Raw genomic sequence first — 21,853 nt, 5'->3', positions numbered from 1 at the left:
GAAATACAACAGGTGTTTGTCATTATTATTAGCTTTACTCTTTTCTCCAAATTTTCCAAAAATAGTTTTGTATGTCTGACAATAATTTCCCACTCTGCTATTTAGATCCCCAACAAGGACCAACTTTTCCTTTTTCATTGTGCCAGTTTCTTTCTCTTTCTACCTTAGAAGAACCTTCTGTGGGAACCATAGGCACAAATAATTCTCATTGTCCAGTTTCCCCATTTTGATATTTGCCTACATCACTCTACTTGATATTGCCTGCCATTCAAGAAGATTATCCTTGTATTTAGTGTTGAATACTATAGCTACTCCTTTTTTTCCTTGATTGTCATTGCCTGAATATAACATTTTGTATTTATTGCTCAGAAAGATCTCACCAGTTTTTGTCTTTTTTGTTTCAGTCACCCCTATTATGTCAATCTGGTTGTTATTCAATTACTCAGCTAGCTCCAATTCATTGCCATTCAGGCTTCTTATGTTGATAGTACCAATCTTGAACTCTGGTGATGTTGAGTTGGGATTTGTTCCAGTAGCTGACGTTTTTTTTTGTTTGCCCTTGTTCCCTTGGTGAAAACAACAGGGGCCTTGTTTTCTGGGCGATGCCCAGCCGTCATGAAATTCTGTCATGTTGTACCATCATTTTATATTGTGGTTAAACCAATAAGAGTCCATTCCTGATTACCCTATAGGCTAAATCACAAATTGACAGCCCATCCTCGTTTGTTCAGTATCCAGGTAGATACCTAACAGAGTGCACCACGAGAATGTGAGGATTGGACATTAGGTCAGAAGCCCTGGTCAGTTCTCCGCATTTCTTTAAAGGCTATGTGAAAGTCTCTTCTCAGTTATACAGCTCTGATCCTTAAGGACAGCAGTACAAATTTTCGTTCTCTCTTCATAATCAGTATTCACAATCCTGATATCATTTTTATCTGTCTCCTTTGCATTCTCTCCACTCTAGGAGACCAGAATCATGTCCAGTAGTCCAAGTGAGGTGCTATCAAGGCCTTATAAAGAAGCAAAATGACCTCTTTATCTTTACACAATTCGTTTCAGCATTGCAGTTATCTTTTGAGTTATATTTGCAATCTTTGCTGCATGGTGCCGAACTTCAACTTGCTATCTACTAAACACTCCAAGATACCTATCCTGATCGGTTTCTTCAAGCATAATCCTACCAATATAATACGACATTGGATATCTAATCATGCTTAAGTTAATGACTTTACATTTACTGACATTGAACTGATTCCATTTTCCAGTTCCCACAATTCCAGCCTATTCAAATCATTCTGCAAGTACTGCATATCAGCAGCATTCTTGCTTACCTTTCCTATCTTTGCATAATCAGCAAATAGCTGTATGTCTCCAGTCAAATCCTTCCCAATATCATTAATGTATAGACTGAATAACAGTGGGCCAAGGACTGATCCTTGTGGTACACCACTATTTACCTTAAATCTTGCAAATTTGCATTCCCCATATACTACTTATTTGCTAATTGACCTTTTGATATCTATTAGTCTGCCATCCTCTTAACCACACTAATATTTTATAATCCTAAATCATATTCTCTAATTTAGGCAACAGTCTTCCATGCTGTATGCTGTCAAAAACCTTAACAAAATCCAAAATTATCATGGTGTATCCATTCCCCTTCTAGCTCAATGGTAACATTATTATAGAATGTGAGCAAGTTTCTAAAACATGACTTTCCCTTAGTAAATCTATGCTGTTCATTGCAGAGTGGAGATTTACTGTCAACCCATTTTTGAATGTGGGCTTTAACCATAAAATAAAATAAAAGTTGAGCACCTCTCAGGTGTGAACTGTAGACCAAAATACACAAAGATTATTGAAAAAAAAATGAAAGAGTTAGAGAACAGCAACCAAACCTTGGAGATTCAGTGGCAAGCTTTGAAAAAAACATTGATTGATTCAGCCAGAGAGGCATGTGGTAAGGTTGTCTGCAAGGATAGAACAATCAGAACTCCATGGTGGACACAGGAAATTAAAGAGGCAGTGAAGAAAAAGAAGAAAGCATATCAAAAGTTCCTGGCAAATAAGTCAGCTTGTGCTCTTAGAGAATACAGAGACAAATGTAAGAATGCTAAACACTGTGTAAAACTAGTTAAACAAACGTCATGGGAGGACTCTGGCAAGAACATAGAAAATAAATATCAAGAAGGTGGTAAGATATTCTGGAGGTTGTTGAAGAAGCTAAGGAATGGAGGAAAGAGTGCTGTAAAAGGAGTTAGAGATGATAAAGGTGACATGAAAACGAGAGAAAAAGATATCCTTGAAGTATGGAGTAACTACTTCTAAAAATTGCTAAATAAAACAAGCAGTGATAGTATAGTGGTAAAAAACACTCAACAGGCATACAGTCCAGAATTCATATCCATACTTGAAGTAGAAAAAGCCATGAAAGGCTTGAAATGTGGAAAGGCAGCAGGAGTAGATGATATTCGACCAGAAATGCTGAAGTATGGTGGTATAAAAGTCTTACAGTGGCTGCACTACATAGTTCAGAAAGCCTGGACAGAGGGATGAATTCGCGATGATTGGAGTAGAGCTCTCATTGTACTCTTATATAAAAAGGGAAATAAAACCGAATGTGAGAATTACAGAGCATTTCATTACTGAGTGTTCCTGGTAAGATATATGCAAGTATACTTGAGAAACGGTTGACAAGAATTCTTGAAGAAAAGCTTGGTGAAGAACAAGCTGGATTCAGGCCAAATAGAGACTGTCAGGATCAGAACTTCACTTTACGACAAATAGTTTAGAAAGCATGGGAATATAATAAAGATCTATATTTAAATTTTGTTGATCTGGAAAAGGCATATGACAAGGTGCCAAGAGAGAAGCTATTCAATACTCTACAGTTATATGATGTCAATGGGGCATTATATCATGCAATACTTAGTCTTTATTTGAGATGTAAGTCAGCAGTTAGAATTGAAGGAAGAACAGGAAGATGGTAAATCTGGTGTGAGATAAGGATGTACATTATCCCCTTTGTTATTCATTATCTTTATGGATCATATTATGAAGGAAAGTGATATTAAACATGATATCAAAATTTGTGATGTTAATGTCAGCTCTTTGCTTTATGTGGACGATGTTATACTTCTAAATAAATCTGCTACAAGTCTGCAAGAATCCCTAACTAAATTGAATAACTGTTGTAATAGATATGGTATGAAGGTCAGCAATAGAAAGACAAAGACAATGAAAATAGTGAGAATCGTTGAAAATATCAACTGCGTTGTGAACGGAGAATGTGTGGAACAAGTAAAACATTTCAGCTACTTAGGCACGATTTTTAGTGAAGATGGTAAATTAAATATGGAAATAGACAACAGAATCAACAAAGCTGGTATGGTAGGAAGTCAATTGAATAAATTCATATGGAATAAGAGAAAAATTAGTCGGAACACTAAATTAGCTGTATACAAGACAGTGTTCAAACCAGTTTTAACTTATGGATCTGAGAGCTGAGTGAGAAGTAAAACACTTGACCAAAGACTAGAGACCGCAGATATGAGAGTCCTGAGAAAGATTGTAGGCGTGAGCAGATGTCATCAATGGCAATATCATATTAAATACAAGGATATTAGGAAAGAACTTGACATTGTCAGCATCCAGGAATGCGTTACAGAGCTAATCTCAGCTGGTATGGTCACTTGAACAGTATAGGCGAGGAAAGATTAGCAAAACAAAATTATCTGCCAGGTTGGCAGGAAAACGACCCAGAGGGAGACCAAGATATAGGTGGATTGATACGGTACAAAGTGCCTTAGACAATAGAAATATAAGATCTGATAATTTTGCAGTCTTGACACATAACAGACTGATTTGGAGAAAAATTGTAGATTAGGAAGTTAGTAATGATGTAAATTTTTTCATGTAGTGCTATCATATCCTGTACACCCCTTGAGGGTACATGATAGGAATTTGATGATGATGATGATGCTTTAACCATTGTTTCCAAAATCTTCACCACCACTCCTGAAATACTCCATGGTTGATAGTTGGATACATCGGTCTTTGCACCACCCTGGTGCAGTGGGATTACCATACATTCTTTTATGCAGCTTGCAGAAGTCAGGCCATTCCTGTGGAATCTTCTCTATTCTGAGAGTCAAATTATATACCCTGGTCAAAGAAATAGCCAGTTCAGCTGAACCCTCTTTTAGCACTCATGCTGATATCCCATCATTTCCAGTTGCTGAATTCTTCAATTTGTGCCATAGCTCTAATACCTCCTCTTCATACACTTTAGTTTCTTCAGAAGAGTTAGCAGTGAACACAGTGTTGCATATACCAGGTTGATAGCTTTTAGCAAAATGGACACTTATCAGGTGAACATCCTCTTTTGCATATATCACCCTCATACCATCTGCATTCATAAGAGTTATTCTTTCATATTCATTCTTTCTTTTACTTGCTGCATATCAATAGATTTCTTGTGGATTGTCTTTAGCTTGCAGAACCAGTTTCTTTTCATACTCTAACTTTGCTTTCCATACAACAGTTGTGACTATTCTAACCTGTTGCTTATAATATTCGTAACGGATATCATCCTTATGCACACGGTATTCCTTCCACATATCATCCTTTTCTTACAAATCTCTTGCTTAATAAGATTACAAATCCATTTGACTCCTGCCCTATTTATTCTTTGAACTCTTGGGACACATTCTGTTATTGTATCATGTGTTTTTTAAATGCTTCTCATACACTGTCAATATTCTTCCCATCCAGCAACCAATACCATTCTGCTGAACTTAGTATACTCCTCAGTTGGTCATAATTTCCTGCTTTGTAGTTCAGCATATAACCTTTTCTAAATGAAACATTCATAAACTTAGTTACTTCTCAAGTGAGTACCACATGATCACTATCACCAACTAGAGGCAGAATAGTTACATCTTTAACTGAAACACCCTCTGGCACTATAATCAAATCTAACACTCTTTGACCTCAATTTTCTTCTGTCACATGCTGCTTGAGGAAGGTGTTTTGCAACAGCTGAATTAATTCAGTTTCATTCAATCATTTTTCTCATGAGATTTTACTGCTACTTGCTGATCTTGCTGAACTTGCTGATCTTTTTTTTTTCTATTTTTTTTTTCTTTTCTACATAACATGTTATTAACTTATTTTGCTATTTATATTTTATTACATTTCATACTGCTGTAATCTGAGTCATGATTCAGTATGGCCTTTGCTATCCTTGTACCAGTAAACCAGAAACCAACCATCCACACAACCTCTTACTGTCATTATCACTTCTCTTGTCATCTTCTACCAACTCCCTTTTGTCATGAAATTACAAATACCACCTGAAGACATTAGATTGGTTTAGAGCTTCATTTCCATATGGTTTATACCATTTCTAGGATTCTGTAGCAGAAAGACTCACTCTTTAAAACATAATTTAATTACAATTCTTTGTTCACTTTTCTTATCCATGACATACAAAAGAAAGCATCTCACACTACACATCATAACTTGCATGCTACTGAACATAACTCACACCATCCTCTGGGTGTGTAAATATTAATTAGTTATTAGTACGTTATTAGCACATTTGCTTATAGATCTGCTCAACAAATCAAGTCCTGAAACTTATGGACTGTCCTGTGTATTAAAATTATCCAGTCATTTTATTTATATAATTTTGTTATTTTATTGTATTTCAAAGTTAATTTTTTAATTATTTTAATTTTAGCTTTAGCTTTAATTGCAGTCTCATTTTATTTTGTAACCATCTATATGGTGGCACTCCAACACATGGCTCTGTAAAAATGATTAACATTCTTTGTTCTAGCCTTTTCTTGTGATTATGTTGTTGCACCAGTAATGGCTCATTAATTTCTGGCTGAAAATTTTTAATAATAAAATTGTATTTTGAAATTGTAATAAGCACACACAAAAAATCTCAAACTATGAGTGGAAGAAAATAGTTTAAAAGCCTGAAGTCCTACGGGGGGGAGGTTCCCTCTGTGGATGCTGTTGGCTATCCTTAGCAGGAGGCCTAAAGATTAAAGTTTCCCAAATATTGGGAAGTTTAACACATCCATGTTTATTGAGATTCCTTCTAATTACTTGTGTCTAATAATCACTACTACATAACAAGTGCCATTAAAAACTTGCTTTAAAAAAACTCTTTATTAAATTCTCATGAAGAGAAATAATAACCTCCCTACCTTCAACAGCCAGGGTAATCTGATGAGTTTGAGCATCTTTGCAATATGCCATCTAAACTACAATTTTATGTCTGCAATCATCCCTAAATCTGTAAATCACCCCTATATTTCTTGTAATCTAAGATCGATCAGTATAGCTTGCAGCTCATGATCTCTTCTTCCCAAAGTGCCACATCAAACAGCAGTTATCCTTTGCTCATAGTGCCAGTCTGTTTAAGTCATCCTACAAGGATCTCTATATCATCATTGATTTTTGGTTTTGCATCATGAGCAAACAACTGAATATTTTCTCTTAAATCTTTTCTTATAACATTGATGAACAAATTAAATAGCAGTTATCCTAGTACAGAGCCCTGTGATACACCACTATCAACCACCTTCTCCTGTGTTCCTTCCTTCCATATACTACTCTTTGATATCCATCAGCCACCGTCTTAGCTATATCACATTCTACCAAACCCCATTTGCTGCAGTTTATATGACAGAGTTCCATGTTCTATCCTCTTTAAATGCATTTGCAGAGGTCTGCAGTATGTGTTGTGATTTTCTTGATCCAACGCAGTTGTCACTTTATTATAAAAGGTGAGCACTTTACTAAGACGAGAGATAACTTTCACAAACTGTGCTTCCCCATAGAGAATCATATTCATGTCCACCCATTTCTGAAGTCTGCCTTTTATTAACTTCTCTAATACCTTAATCGCAACTTCTGAGATACTGATAAGTCTTTAATTTGCTGCCTGTCAGAGCTACCTTTATGCAACAAAACTATTTGACCTCTTTCTAGTCCCTGTTCATCTTTCCAAAACTTCTGTTGTACATTTTTGTAAGACACAGGCTGATATTCCAACTAATTCCTTGTCCATCTTTTGCATTAGAGTTTGGCAATACTGTTAGTGCCTCTATTCTCAGCACTGCAGTATCTGGTTCATCACTCTTCCAGAATGATCACTGATTAACTCAACTGTATTCATTATCTTTAGATAACTGTCTTTATTAACTTTAGAAATGCATCAATTACAGCACAATATGAACAGTACATAGAGTCTCAGTTTTCTTCCATTGTTTTGATAACAAATTGTACAAGACTTTATCCTGTTTGGCAGTAAGTATGTGTTATAATCAATATTTGTTATAAGTTGAAAATATCTAATATACTGTTGCAAATTTAATTGGAGGATAATGTCAATATGACACCTATTCTATATGTATTTCAGTCACATTACAGTGAACTTCTCATAGTATAAATAATAAAATAGTGGCAAAAAAATGTTACAGCTTTATAAGATGACTTTCAGGATATGTTATTTCAAAAAATTATGCATTAAACTATTGGTCCAAAATACAGCATTAAACTAATTTTCCAAAATGACTGCATCAAACTCATAGGGTGCACACAAATGATTATTATTATTATAATTATTGTATGGCACCTCCATGGAGTCTGAAGACTCATCGCAGGAGACCAAAACTATCCACACAATTTATTATACCCCTCTCCTTGAACCCGTTAATAGACAAAGCACTCACAACTGACTCCTACTAACCACACCTTTATTGAACTTCCAGGGATTATCCCTTGTTCTAACTCCTCCAGCCAAGTGCTGAACAATTTTCTCTGCATCTATCCTATAAAACCCTTTAAGCAACTTAAATGTTTCTATCGCATCCCCTCTTTTTCTCCTATCAGCCAACTTCTGCAATTGAAACATCCTCAATCCATTCTCATAGAGAACATAAAAAATATGAATAAAATAATGAGAGTGAGGAGTATGGCAAGGTTGAATGATTGTGAAGTTTTCGGAGATGGTCTCAATTGGGAGGATGAATGCAAATAAGAGTGGTGGACTTGCAGAGAGAGAGAGAGAGAGAGAGATGAGATGAAAGATCAGGTGGAATGTCTAGGGAATGAGATGAGAAGTGTGAAAGATGAGATTAGGCAAATGGAAGAGACGAATGCAAGGTGAATCGGAGTAGGAGTGTGATAGAGTTATGGGAATGGTAGAAGAGGAGAGAATAGGAACAGTAGAAGAGAGGAAATGAGAGAGAGGTATGGGAATGATGGAAGAGGAGAGAATAGGATGAATAGGATAAGTGAAAGAGAGGGAATGAGAGACAGTTATGGGAATGATAGAAGAAGAAGAGAGAATGGAAACAGTAGGGGAGAGGGAATGGTAAGAGGTGTAATGTATGGTGACTCAATGATCCGTGTGTTCAAGATAGGATGCGAGAGGAGTGTTTGCCTGGAGGAACAATAGAAAGTGTGGCTATGACAATTAAGAGGGGTGAAAGGGTGGATGAGATTGTTGTGATGGTAGGAACAAATGACTTGAGAGGTAATGTAAATTGGGCAGCGAGAGATATGAGATTCTTGCTTGAGGTAGTACGAAAGAAGATGCAGAGAGGAAAGATAGTGTGCGTGTTGCCTAGGTATGATTGTGACAAGCTGAGCAGATGAGCAGTCATATTGAATAACATAATAGCTAGAATGTGTCAGAAGAGAAGATTGGAAGATGAGATTAGGCAAATGGACGAGACGAATGCAAGGTGAATCAGATTAGGAGTGAGATAGAGTTATGGGAATGATAGAAGAGGAGAGAATAGGAACAGTAGAAGAGAGGAAATGAGAGAGAGTTATGGGAATGATAGGAGAGGAGAGAATAGGAACAGTGGAAGAGAGGGAATGAGAGAGTTATGAGAATGATAGAAGAGGAGAGAGGGGAATGAGAAGAATGTGAGGGAGCACTGGAACCAGGGATAGAGTGATGTCAGGAAGGCAGGTAAGGGAAGCACAGAGAGAGTGTGTTAGAGGAGAGAGAGTGAGGGATGCATGTGAGCAATCGAGGAACAGGGTGGTAAGAGGTGTAATGTATGGAGACTCTATGATCCGTGATGTGTAAGTTAGGATGCATGAGGAGTGTTTGCCTGGAGGAATGATAGAAAGTGTGGCTATGGCAATTAACAGCGGTGAAAGGGTGGATGAGATGATTGTGATGGTAGGAACAAATGACTTGAAAGGTAATGTAAATTGGGCAGCAAGAGATATGAGATTCTTCCTTGAGGCTGTAAGAAAGAAGATGCAGAGAGGAAAGATAGTGTGTGTGTTGCCTAGGTATGATTGTGACGAACTGAGCAGAAGAGCAGTCATATTGAATATCATAATAGCTAGAATATGTCAGAAGAGAGGATTGGAATATGTGGATGCTTGGATAGCATTTGAGGACAGAGAGGAATTGTATGTGAGAGACCACTTGCATTTGAAAGAGGAAGGACGTAGTCATCTGGAGAGATTGCTGTTCTGAACGAGTCGATGTGTCAATGCAGGGAAACTAGAATGCTCCAGGTGGATGGTAGCAAGGGTGGCCTTTTGTGGGAATGGGTACTTGGGAGAAGGGGGAATGACATCAGGTAACGCTCAGCCCAGTGGATTCTAGAGTGGATAATGCTGGGTATAGAAACAGTGACATTTTTATGCTTTATGCTAATGCCAGGGAGTATCTGGAATAAAGAAGAGGAATTGGTGGCACTGATAGCATCAGCCTGGCCAAAGATTATTGGGATCACTGAGACATGGTTGACAGAAGAGGATATAATAACAGGAATTGAAGTAGCAGGGTGCAGCATTTTTTTGCAGGATAGGAAGGGAAAGTGTGGTGGTGGTGGTGGTGGTGGAGTACTGCTTATGATAAGTCACGACTTATGTCCTCTAAGGCGACATAAGTCGTCAAGTGACAACTTGACGACTTATGTCCAAGGAGGCTTTGGAAGGCAGTGACAATAATGATATTGAAAGCATGTGGTGTGACGTCGAGGTGAGCAAGACAGGATATTTAGTGGAGTTTTGCTACAAACCAAGGAGCACAGAGGGTGGGGAGCAGGAGATGTTTATGCAGTTGAGCTTGGCAAGTGCAAGAAGAATGATTGTTATGGGAGATTTTAACTACAGCAGTATAAATTGGGGAGAAGAAGGTGCATGTAGCAAGAAGGGAATGGAATTTCTAGAATTCATGAGGAACAAATGTCTTAGGCAACATGTAATAGAGGGAACAAGAGGTTTAAGAGTTTTGGATTTGTTCATAGTGTCAGAAGAGCTGATAATAAGTGAGATGAAATAAGTGAAATAAGAGACAGGTGAAGAGAAGATGCATGAAGAATATAAGGCACAGGCCAGGAGAGTGACTAGTATGGTAAGGAAGGTGAAACTGGAATATGAGAAAAGATTAGCCCTTAGATTCAAGGAAAATCCTTGGGAATTTTTTTGCTATGTGGCCAGTAGGAGGAGAAATGACTGTGGAAAAATGACATTGTGGGATAAAAATGGGAATAGAGTGACTGATGTAGAGGACATAGTAGAATTGTTCAATGAACACTTTATTCTAGTATTTCATCCTGGAGGAGTCAGTTTTAATGATAGGGCAGGTTCAAGGTTTACAGGTGCAGGAGGAGAGTGTGTTCCACATACTGAGTACTCTGGATGTTAGTTAAGCTGTGAGACTGGATGGTATTTCACCACGAGTTTTGAGAGAATGTGCTAAGGAATTGACACTGCCCTTGACCTGGCTTTTCAAATGGAAGGAAGGTAAGATAGTGCCATTGCGTAAGGGTGGTAGCAGACTGGAAGTGTCTAATTATAGGCCAGTTTGTGTGTCATCAGTAGTTAGTAAGATCTTTGAGAAAGTAGTGAGGGACCATATACAGCATTGGGCAGATAAGGGTAATGTTATCAGTGAGAGTCAGCATGGATTTGTGAAGGGGCTCTCTTGTTTTAGCAATATGCTAGCCTTTTATGATAAAGTTACAAGAGCATTAGATGAGGGACCTGCATATAATGCCATTTTCCTACGAAAATGTTACAAAAGGAAACTGTGACATCACTGCCCTTCTAAAGAAAGAACCATAAGGCCTCATTTTGGCAATGTAAAATTACATAGGCAAAGTGGATATTAGATCCAACATTATTTCAAAGCCAATTGTTTGTATAAACTATGAAAGTTTTGAAAAATTGACCTGAGAGATTACAAGAAGACAGTCCTCACATTTGAGTTGCTCAAGCATCCATATATTCGCCTTTTATTAGTGCATTTTTTAAGGTTTCTCAGCTAATCATGAACTTGGAGATTTGATTTCTTAGTACTTAACAGTGGTGCATCCAGGGGGCCCGGGCTCCCCCAAAAAAAGAAAAAGGGAAAAAACACCACAAAATTTTCCAAAAAATCTTTTCCTAATTAAAATTAATTTTTTTTTATTTATGTTGTGTCGTGTTTTCTATTTCTATACTACTTATGAATTAGCGGTCACATCAGGTGGGAATACCCTATAGCTCTTGGGAATCACGGCCGCTGTGAACACAAAGCTACTTCGTTTGCCATAGCTCTCCTAAAGGAAATGACCGGTTTCATGTATTGGCGATCATTGCAGATGCTCAGTCATAGGTCGTATGCAATGCATAGTGTCTATTCTCAAATTGTCTACTCAACCCCCCCCCCCCCCCCCCAAGATTAAATCCTAAGTGCACCAGTGGTACTGAATGAGAGTTTTTTACACTCTTAAGGTTTCTGCCTAGTCTCTGAAAATAAACAAGCAGTTCAAAACAGCTGTCAAGCCAGTAAGACTTTAAAAATGTACTAATAAAGGGGCAAATATATGGAAATGCAAAGTCAATGCAAAGGATTGTATTCTTGTAAGTTCTCTCGGGTCAATTTTATGAAACTTTCATAGTTTCTACAAACATTTGGCTTTGAAATAATATTGGATTTAATATCCAGTTTGCCTATGTAATTACTGCGCTTTTTCCCATAACTTCCATTGAGGTTCTATAGCAAGCCCACACACACACATATATATATAAATGGACTACTTTCACCATCCTGCACACAGATTTGGGATATTAGTAGTCTTGGGAGAAAAAAAAAATCTCTTTTTTATTTGCTCTAATCAAAAAAATCTTACATTCATAATTAATTTTTTCGTTAACCATGGTTATCTGAAAAAAAAAAAAAAAAGCAGTCAGTAAAAGAACAAGTTCCTTCTCAAAAAAACTCTGACAGCAGAAATTTCAGATATGTAGTAGTCATCCCTTATAGTTATGATTATCTAAAAGCATTGCACAGAATACAAATGTCACAACTACTCCCAAACTTTAAAAAAATGATGATATTTAAAGCCATCATTAATTTTCCCAACTTGAATAAAAATGATGATCTAAAGGTCTCCATGATTTGGTCTTTCACATAAAACAGTGTGCTAAAATACCTTAACCTTCACTTATTCAGTACTGGATTCCAGCAGGCACACCTCCACATCCTGAATCTCCAGTGCTAACAACCTTCACGTTCTGTCTGCTTGAGAAAACTCCTCTGAACTTAGTACTGATTAAGCTTTTCTAAATACATATAATACATATGTCCAGACATTTGCCTAGCTACCATTAGAGCTTAAAAGAACTTCAGTGTTATGCATACAGTAATCTACCATTTATCCAATTACTCCACAAAAGCAGTTTGTTTTTCTGATAATTGAATGGTCAGATAAGTGAAGGCACAATTACACAGTGCTGTACCAAAAGTCAGCTAGCTTACAACATTAAACAGTAGATTATCATATTAGGATCTTTGGGACTCTAGGATATGTGAACAGCATCTTTACTGCAGAATCTAGATTAAATCCACTTCACATATTGTGATCCTAATGAGTACTTTCTTTTATTATTATTTAATGACAGTTTTTATATTATTTTTTGTCCTTTTAACTTATGTATTTTTTTCCTCCTGTCAGAGGTTGTCATTTGTCTTACAAATAACACTTGCAAGATTAGCTTTTCCTAGCTTATTGTTATTTGTTGTCTTGTTTGTTTAGTGTATACAAGTATATATTTACTCCTGATGAGATGAAAATCTTGATATGAGAAATTAATAAATTTTGTTTCTCTAAAATTATAGTTTATGCTTTAAGATTTTTAACAGTGCTGCACACTGCTTGTACTTAAGGAAAGCAGCCACAGATGTTTGTAGAAGCCTGGTTGTGCAATCTACTAACTTCTTGAATTTATAAAGCTTGTCTCTAAATAAAAAAAAAATGTGAAAATAAAGCTTAGCTGTTTTATTTTCATGAATACTTTCATTTTTAAAATATTATATTGTCTTTTTAGTATTCTAGATGGAGTCCATCATCAAAACATAAATATACCCGATTAGCTGTTAAAGTTATCACTAACGATGAAGATACTGTGATAGTAGAAACCTTAGGAAAATCAGATAAAGAAGTGAAAGAGCCAAGGCTGTAAGTAATATAGACTTCTTTCAGCTATGGTTTCTGAATAGTGCAAGGCAAGTAATTCTAAATGATTAATTTCTTAACACTTCAAGTTTAGTTCTGTCAGAGAGAGAAAGAGAGAACTAATTTACTGAAGATCAGGATTTGTACCAGTCTGATTTTGAATTACATATTTGACATTAAATTATAGTATTTCTATAGTATAGATTAATGAAATACTTGAAGTGTAGGAAGCTCCTAATAGAATATGACAAGAAATTTATGTTTATAATATGTGTTATGATGTGATATAATGTGATATGTTCAAGCCACCATAGCTCAATCAACATAGATAAAGCCTTTGTTTGAAAAGACCTGGGTTCGAATCTTGTCTACAACTGAAGAATCTTTATCAGGACTTTTCATTTGAAGTCTAGTAGTAAGATTTATACGTTGGTTAGACATAACTGGTAATTAATTTACGGAATTAACAACGCATATGAAGTATTGTAATTAAAGATAACTTTAATGAATCACTTCTATATTTCGGCAATGTCACATTGCCATCTTCAGGAACATCAAGATATGGTATGTGCACTAAGGAACTAACAAAGCAAATGAGGAAGAAAGTAAGAAACTACTTTTGTTCCTAAAGTCCTAATGGTGCCCTCTTGCGGGCTAATTTGGTAGTCTTGGCAGTTGGGCTGAAGTTCTCATAATGAAAGTCTCCCAAATTTGGGGCAGTTTCATGCACCCAAATTTGTTGAGGTTAGGAACGTTTTTTAGAGCTGCTGAAGATTCTTTGAATAATCTTTTGTATTTAAACTTGCTGCGATGGATTATTTTTGTTTTCTTCCAACGAATTTTATGAAGGGTATCTAAGGCATGGTCTGCCAACCCAGAGCGGCTGCTGTACTGGTGAAAGCGGATGTAGTCTTGGTGTTCTGAAATCCTGATATTTGTTGTTCTGCCTGTTTGGCCAAAGTAGGACAATTTGCAGCTGCAAGGGACCTGGTATACACCAGGTAGGTCTAGGGGAAGTGGTTGGTCTTTGGTAGAGCGGATAAGGGATGCCAACTTTTTATATGGTCTGTAACAGGAAGTAAGGTCATATTTTTTGAGGATATTAGTTATTTTTTCAGAGGTGCCCTGGATGTAGGGGATAGTGATAGACTTGGTGTAGTCTTTATTGTGGAGGGGGGTTGTGGTTTATAGGTTTTAGTATTTTTTGGATTTTTTTGGGGTTATATAAAAATCCAAAAAATACTAAAACCTATAAACCACAACCCCCCCTCCACAATAAAGACTACACCAAGTCTATCACTATCCCCTACATCCAGGGCACCTCTGAAAAAATAACTAATATCCTCAAAAAATATGACCTTACTTCCTGTTACAGACCATATAAAAAGTTGGCATCCCTTATCCGCTCTACCAAAGACCAACCACTTCCCCTAGACCTACCTGGTGTATACCAGGTCCCTTGCAGCTGCAAATTGTCCTACTTTGGCCAAACAGGCAGAACAACAAATATCAGGATTTCAGAACACCAAGACTACATCCGCTTTCACCAGTACAGCAGCCGCTCTGGGTTGGCAGACCATGCCTTAGATACCCTTCATAAAATTCGTTGGAAGAAAACAAAAATAATCCATCGCAGCAAGTTTAAATACAAAAGATTATTCAAAGAATCTTCAGCAGCTCTAAAAAACGTTCCTAACCTCAACAAATTTGGGTGCATGAAACTGCCCCAAATTTGGGAGACTTTCATTATGAGAACTTCAGCCCAACTGCCAAGACTACCAAATTAGCCCGCAAGAGGGCACCATTAGGACTTTAGGAACAAAAGTAGTTTCTTACTTTCTTCCTCATTTGCTTTGTTAGTTCCTTAGTGCACATACCATATCTTGATGTTCCTGAAGATGGCAATGTGACATTGCCGAAATATAGAAGTGATTCATTAAAGTTATCTTTAATTACAATACTTCATATGCGTTGTTAATTCCGTAAATTAATTACCAGTTTTCATTTGAAGGTGAGTTTTCTGGTCTCTTATGGCAGGGATTTTCCACCCAGAAACTCATTTTCAACCCTACAATTTATAGCCATAAGACTCAATGCAGATAGGATTCACTGCCCTATCCTAAGCAGTGTCAGGTTTTTAAAGAAGCCAAGTTACTTGTCTATGATGGGCCACCCACCATGAAAGGGAAGATGAGATGAGATGAGACGAAACGAGAGGAGACTGGGCTGCAGATTGATAAGTTAAATTTCACCTTTATTGTATAGCAATAGATTTTAATGGAATTTTATTGTGTTGTGTGTTAGCTGAGATTGAGCCTTGTTGTGTAATAGCCGAGATTGGTATGTGGTGTTCAGTTGAGTTTTACATTGTGTATTAATTAATTTTGTACACCCCTTGAGGGTACATGGCAGGAATTTGATGATGATGATTGTATTTTTCTTTGTGTGTTTATCGATTGGAGACAAAATGGTCATGAGAGTGAAATCAGTACATAGATCAGCAAGTAAGATGAATATAGACAATGTGGATTTTTCAAAAATGGTACTGGGATATGAATGAATGTAACATATATGCTTAGAAAGATATTTAAGATGTCCGTGTTTAAAGGTTGAATAAGAGAAGTGAGTGAGTATGGATATGTAGAAAGTGCAAAACACTTGTGGACTGTGAGGCTTCTTTGAATGTGAGCAGAACTGGAGATCATGAGTGTATGTATAAAAAAGCAAGCGAGACTGATGGTAAGATAACAGGTGAGATTAATGGCTAGGAAAATAGGCTGACTGATGACAAGAAAAATAAGTCAAATGGTTGGGCATGAAAGGCAGTGAAAACTGATAAGGCACTGAGCATGAATGGCAGCAAGAAAGTGATTTGAGACGTGCTGCAAGAGATGAATGTATTTCACTCCGCATACATTCTTCTCTTGCACCATGTCTCTTCATTTCACTACACTTACGTTCATCTCTCGAGACATGGCACAAGAGATGAATGTATGTGGAGTGAAATGAAGAGAATTATAGGTATGCATAGAAGAGCAGGTAGGAAAACGAAACCAGAGATGGCGATAAGAAAGAGGCAACACATGATTCAAAAGTGGTGGAGATTCAGTTGCTAGAAGTGTGATGAACGAGAAGGTGCACAAGGTTTTTTCCCTGAAAGTTGAATGAGCAGTGATTAAAGTGTTGATGTGAGGAGTAAGAGAGCAAAAGAGTCAATAGTGGATAGTAGAAATGAACAATTTGGTTTAGGACAAGGAGAATGGATATCAGGATCATGTTGAGGAGAGTAAAAGATAATAGTGTGGTATAAAAGGCCAGTGTGTTGGCCAGATATGATATGATACTTGAGGCAGCAAGCAAAGATTATGACTGGCATAATGCAGAGTTATATAAGGAAAAGGAGTGATTTTATTATTATTACTATTAACATTTGACCTCCATGGAGGAGTCAGAGACTCATCATGGGAGGCACTCACATTGCATACGATGCTCATCCAACCACGTCTTAAACTGATTCAACGTGTCCACATCCACAACACACTCAAGCAATGCATTCCACTCACCAACCATCCTCCATGCAAAGAACCTTCTTCTCACTCTTTTGCTCACACGATCCTTATACAGTTTCCAGCAATGGCCTCTTGTTCTACTCCCCTCTCCCATTCTATGAAAAATCTCATCCATGTCTACCTGATAAGAACCCCTGACCAGCTTATATGTCTCAATCATATGCCCCCCTCTTCCTCCTATTCACGAGGCTCTGCACTTACATTCTCTTAATCTGTCCTCGTACTCCACATTCCAAAGACCAAAGACAAATCTGTGGACAATAATCCATATGAGGCCTGATCAAGGCCTCATTATGGATTATTATCCATGGAGGTCAGGATTCTCTGCATCATTGCCATTATTCGATGTGATGTCTTCACAACTTGTGCAATGTGGCCCCTGAATTTCAGGTCCTTGTCCACCATCACTCCTAGATCTCTCGTCTCTACTTCTGTTAAAGTTTCCCCACCAAGTGTATATTTTGCATTCCATTGTTGCTTACCAAATCTCAAAACTTTACACTTGGCACATTGAACTGACCCTGCCCATTCATGCAATCTATTCAAGTCCTCTTGTAAGGCATCAACATCAGCCTGACTATGCATTGCTCTCCTCAGTTTTGCATTATCTGCAAACAGCTGGATATCACTAATTAAACCCAACTCAATATCATCATCATCATCATCATCAAATTCCTGCCATGTACCCTTAAGGGGTGTACAGGATATGATAGCACTACATGAAAAATTTTCATCATTATTAATTTCCTATCTACAATTTTCCTCCAAATCAGTCTGTTACTTGTCAAGACTCCAACATTATCAGATTTTATATTTCTATCGTATAAAGCACTTTGTATCGTATCAATCCACCTATATCTTGGTCTTCCTCTGGGTCGTTTTGCTGCCAACCTGGCAGAGAACACTTGTTTTGCTAATCTTTCCTCGCCCATTTGTTTAGGTGGCCATACTACCTGAGATTAGCTCTGCTAACGCATTCCTGGATACAGACAATGTCAAGTTCTTTCCTAATATCCTCATTTTTAATATGATATTGCCATTGATGCCATCTGTTCCCGCCTATAATCTTTCTCAGGACTCTCATATCTGTGGTCTCTAGTCTTTGGTCAAGTGTTTTACTTCTGACCCAGCTCTCAGATCCGTAAGTTAAAACTGGTTTGAACACTGTCTTGTATACAGCTAATTTAGTGTTCCGACTAATTTCTCTATTATTCCATATGAATTTATTCAATTGACTTCCCACCATACCAGCTTTGCTAATTCTGTTGTCTATTTCTATATTTAATTTACCATCTTCAGTAAAAATTGTGCCTAAGTAGCTGAAATGTTTTACTTGTTCCACAGGTTCTCCATTCACAACACAGTTGACATTTTCAATGATTCTGCCTATTTTCATTGTCTTTGTCTTTTTATTGCTGACCTTCATACCATATCTATTACAACAGATATTCAATTTAGTCAGAGAATCTTGCAGACTTGTAGCAGATTTATTTAGAAGTATAACATCATCCGCATAAAGCAAAGAGCTGACATTAACATCTCCAATTTTGATATCATGTTTAATACCACTTTCCTTCATAATGTGATCCATATAGATAATGAATAACAGAGGGGATAATGTACATCCTTGTCTCACACTAGATTTAACATTAAACCATCTTCCTGTACTTCCTTCAATCCTAACTGCTGACTTACAACTCAAATAAAGACTAAGTATTGCTTCATATAATGCCCCATTGACACCATATAACTGCAACGTATTGAATAGCATCTCTCTTGGCACCTTGTCATATGCCTTTTCCAGATCGACAAAACTTAAATACAGATCTTTGTTATATTCCCATGCTTTCTCGACTATTTGTCGTAAAGTGAAGATCTGATCCTGACAGCTTCTATTTGGCCTGAATCCAGCTTGTTCTTCACCAAGCTTTTCTTCCACAATTTTTCTCAACCGTTTCTCAAGTATACTTGCATAGATCTTGCCAGGAACACTCAGTAGGGAAATACCTCTGTAATTCTCACATTCAGTTTTATTTCCCTTTTTATATATGGGTACTATGAGAGCTCTACTCCAATCATCGGGAATTCGTCCCTCTGTCCAGGCTTTCTGAACTATGCAGTGCAGCCACTGTAAGACTCTTATACCACCATACTTCAGCATTTCTGGTCGAATATCATCTACTCCTGCTGCCTTTCCACATTTCAAGCCTTTGATGGCTTTTTCTACTTCAAGTATGGATATGTATTCCTGACTGCATGCCTGGTCAGTGTTTTTTATCACTGTGCTGTCATCACTGCTTGTTTCATTTAGCAGTTTTTCAAAGTAATTACTCCATACTTCAAGGATATCTTTTTCTCCTGTTTTCATTTCACCTTTATCATCTCTAATTCCTTTTACAGCACTCTTTCCTCCATTCCTAAGCTTCTTCAACAACCTCCAGAATATTTTGCCACCTTCTTGATATTTATTTTCTATATTCTTGCCAAAGTCCTCCCATGACTTTTGTTTAGCTAGTTTTACACACTGTTTAGCTTTCTTACATTTGTTTCTGTATTCTGTAAGAGTAAAAGCTGACTTATTTGCCAGGAACTTTTGATATGCTTTCTTCTTCTCCTTCACTGCCTCTTTAACTTCCTGTGTCCACCAGGGAGTTCTGATTTTTTTATCCTTGCACACAACCTCACCACATGCCTCTCTGGCAGAATCAATCAATGTTTCCTTCAGAGTTTGCCACTGAATCTCCAAGGTTTGATTCCTGTTCTCAAACTCTTTCTCTTTCATTTGGTATGATAGACTTTGTGTTTCCTAGGAGGGACCCCCACAATGAGTCTTGATAGATTTTGTGTTTCTTAGGAAGTACCTCCTGTGATGAGTCTTTTGACTCCATGGAGACCTGAATAATAATTTAAATTAAGGGGATATTTAATCCCACATTATTTCAAAGCCGAATAAGAAACTCTAAGGTAGAAATCAAAGAGTTTCATGCCGAATATAGTAAGCTATAAAAGTTTGGTGAGTCCAAACATAAGGAAATACCTGGGGTAGTACAATACCGTCGCCGAAGTTTTATAGCTTGCTATATTTGGCATGAAATTCTTTGATTTCTATCTTAGAGTTTCTTATTCGGCTTTGAAATAATGTGGGATTAAATATCCCCTTAATTTAAATAATTTTTACATCGCCGAAGTGAAGCCTTTTGGCTCTTTATTTCATTGATTTACCTGAATAATAATAATAATAATAATAATAATTTCTTCTCATACTCCACTGTTGCCATCTTTTCCAGCATATCACCTTCCTATCCTGCTGTTTGTACTCTTAATGGAACTGATCATTACCATCATTCATCTTGTGTTGCCTCCACAGTGCCTTCTTTCAGATATCACTCTTAATCTCTTCATTCATCCATTTTGTTCCTACCTTGTTTAGTCTTTTCACCTATGGGGGATATACTCAGACATTGCTGCTGTTAAATAGTACTTGATCAGTGTCTTTATTCTTCTCACTCAACGCCTCTTTCCATACTCTAATTTCCAGTTGTCTCTTAAGCTTTCCATAATCATCATACTTAGTTCCACATGTATATCCTTTTTTTATAGAAGTTCTCATGTGACTGGCTGCAATCCTAGTGGCTTGGAGATCATGCTTGGTGGGGAAGCTTAGCTATCTTTTCTGATGAGCCCTCAGTATATGGGATGTGTATAGTTTTATTGTGATTCTGTGTGGTGGTTGTAGGAGGGATTGGGAGATGCATGTAGCCATTGGCTGAAAAGTTGTTACTAAGGTCCCTCGGCTCAGTTTCAAGGGCTGTGACATTTGAGCAAATACCCCTGGCTGGGTGAGTTAGAGGTTTGAGGACGTCATACTGTTGGGTGGGTAGTAGTGGTGTGATTGCTTATGTTAATACTTTCCTGCATGTGTGGATTTTCAGTAAATAGAAAAAGATAATGAGCCATTAGGAAGTCTTTTCATTAGTATGACTAGAATGGTGAGATAATTGTTACTCTTTCTTTTAAGGTTACATGGTGATCAGCATTCATATTTATGAATTTAGGGACACAAAACACATGTGTTGAAAAGATTATTTTACTGATTAATAATAAAATAATAACTTAGGTTTCGACCCCTGTATTGAGGTCATCATCAGAAGGATACGTGTATAAGAACCAAGCTACATGCTGTTGCACTCTATACAGGTAAATTACATCTACGTTGTTAACTAATCTTTTTTCTTAGCCTGCCCTCGAGTGATTTAAAAAAAAAAAAAAAACTTCAATAAACTCCACTAAAGTCCTCACGTACTAGGATTCTTCTGGAATTATACAGTTCATATTGTTATATTACGATTATCTTCTGGATAATCGTAATATAACAGTAAGGTTGCTATTGAATGTTCAGGGGGAAAAAAAAAACACTTCACCGAGTCTTCTTGTATTGAGATTTTTCTTTGTGGTTGCTATGAAGGTTGCAGATGGATCCTCCAATGGTTAGACCATCATTTTTATTCAGATTCAGATCATGTTTGAGCATTTCACGTTTCCTTGAATTTCCGCTTGAACCAGGTTTTGGTGTGGTGTAGTAGGGACTTGGTACCTTTCCAATCAATTCTGTGGTATGTTTGGAGTGCGTGGTCAGAAAGGCCGGTTTTTCCAAAATGGAGGTATTTTATGCATCATTTGTGTTCATCCTTCCTGATTGGGATGGTTCGCCCTGTTTCCCCTATGTATGTTACATGTGCATTGTATTTTGTAAACCCCTGGGTGGACTAGGTGTTTTTTTTTCTTCTT

At 37.1% G+C, this 21,853-nt stretch overlaps 1 protein-coding gene across 1 annotated transcript in view; it reads left to right on the top strand.

Annotated features, from left to right (window-relative positions):
* Nucleotides 1–21,853, top strand: part of LOC150106170 (glutamine and serine-rich protein 1-like) — a 237,667-nt gene that overhangs the window by 19,969 nt on the left and 195,845 nt on the right. Inside the window, exon 3 of the mRNA XM_090394635.1 lies at nt 13,369–13,499. Within this exon, the coding sequence (XP_090250761.1) occupies nt 13,369–13,499 (131 nt within the window). The remainder of the gene's footprint in view (nt 1–13,368; nt 13,500–21,853) is intronic.

Source organism: Typopeltis vanoorti, chromosome 6 (genome assembly GCF_054136105.1).
Source record: "Typopeltis vanoorti isolate ZY-2024b chromosome 6, IOZ_Tvanoo_1.0, whole genome shotgun sequence".
In the NCBI taxonomy this organism is placed as follows: Eukaryota; Metazoa; Arthropoda; class Arachnida; order Uropygi; family Thelyphonidae; genus Typopeltis; species Typopeltis vanoorti.
The sequence above is the reverse complement of the archived record's forward strand: the minus strand, read 5'-3'. Positions and strand labels throughout refer to the sequence as shown.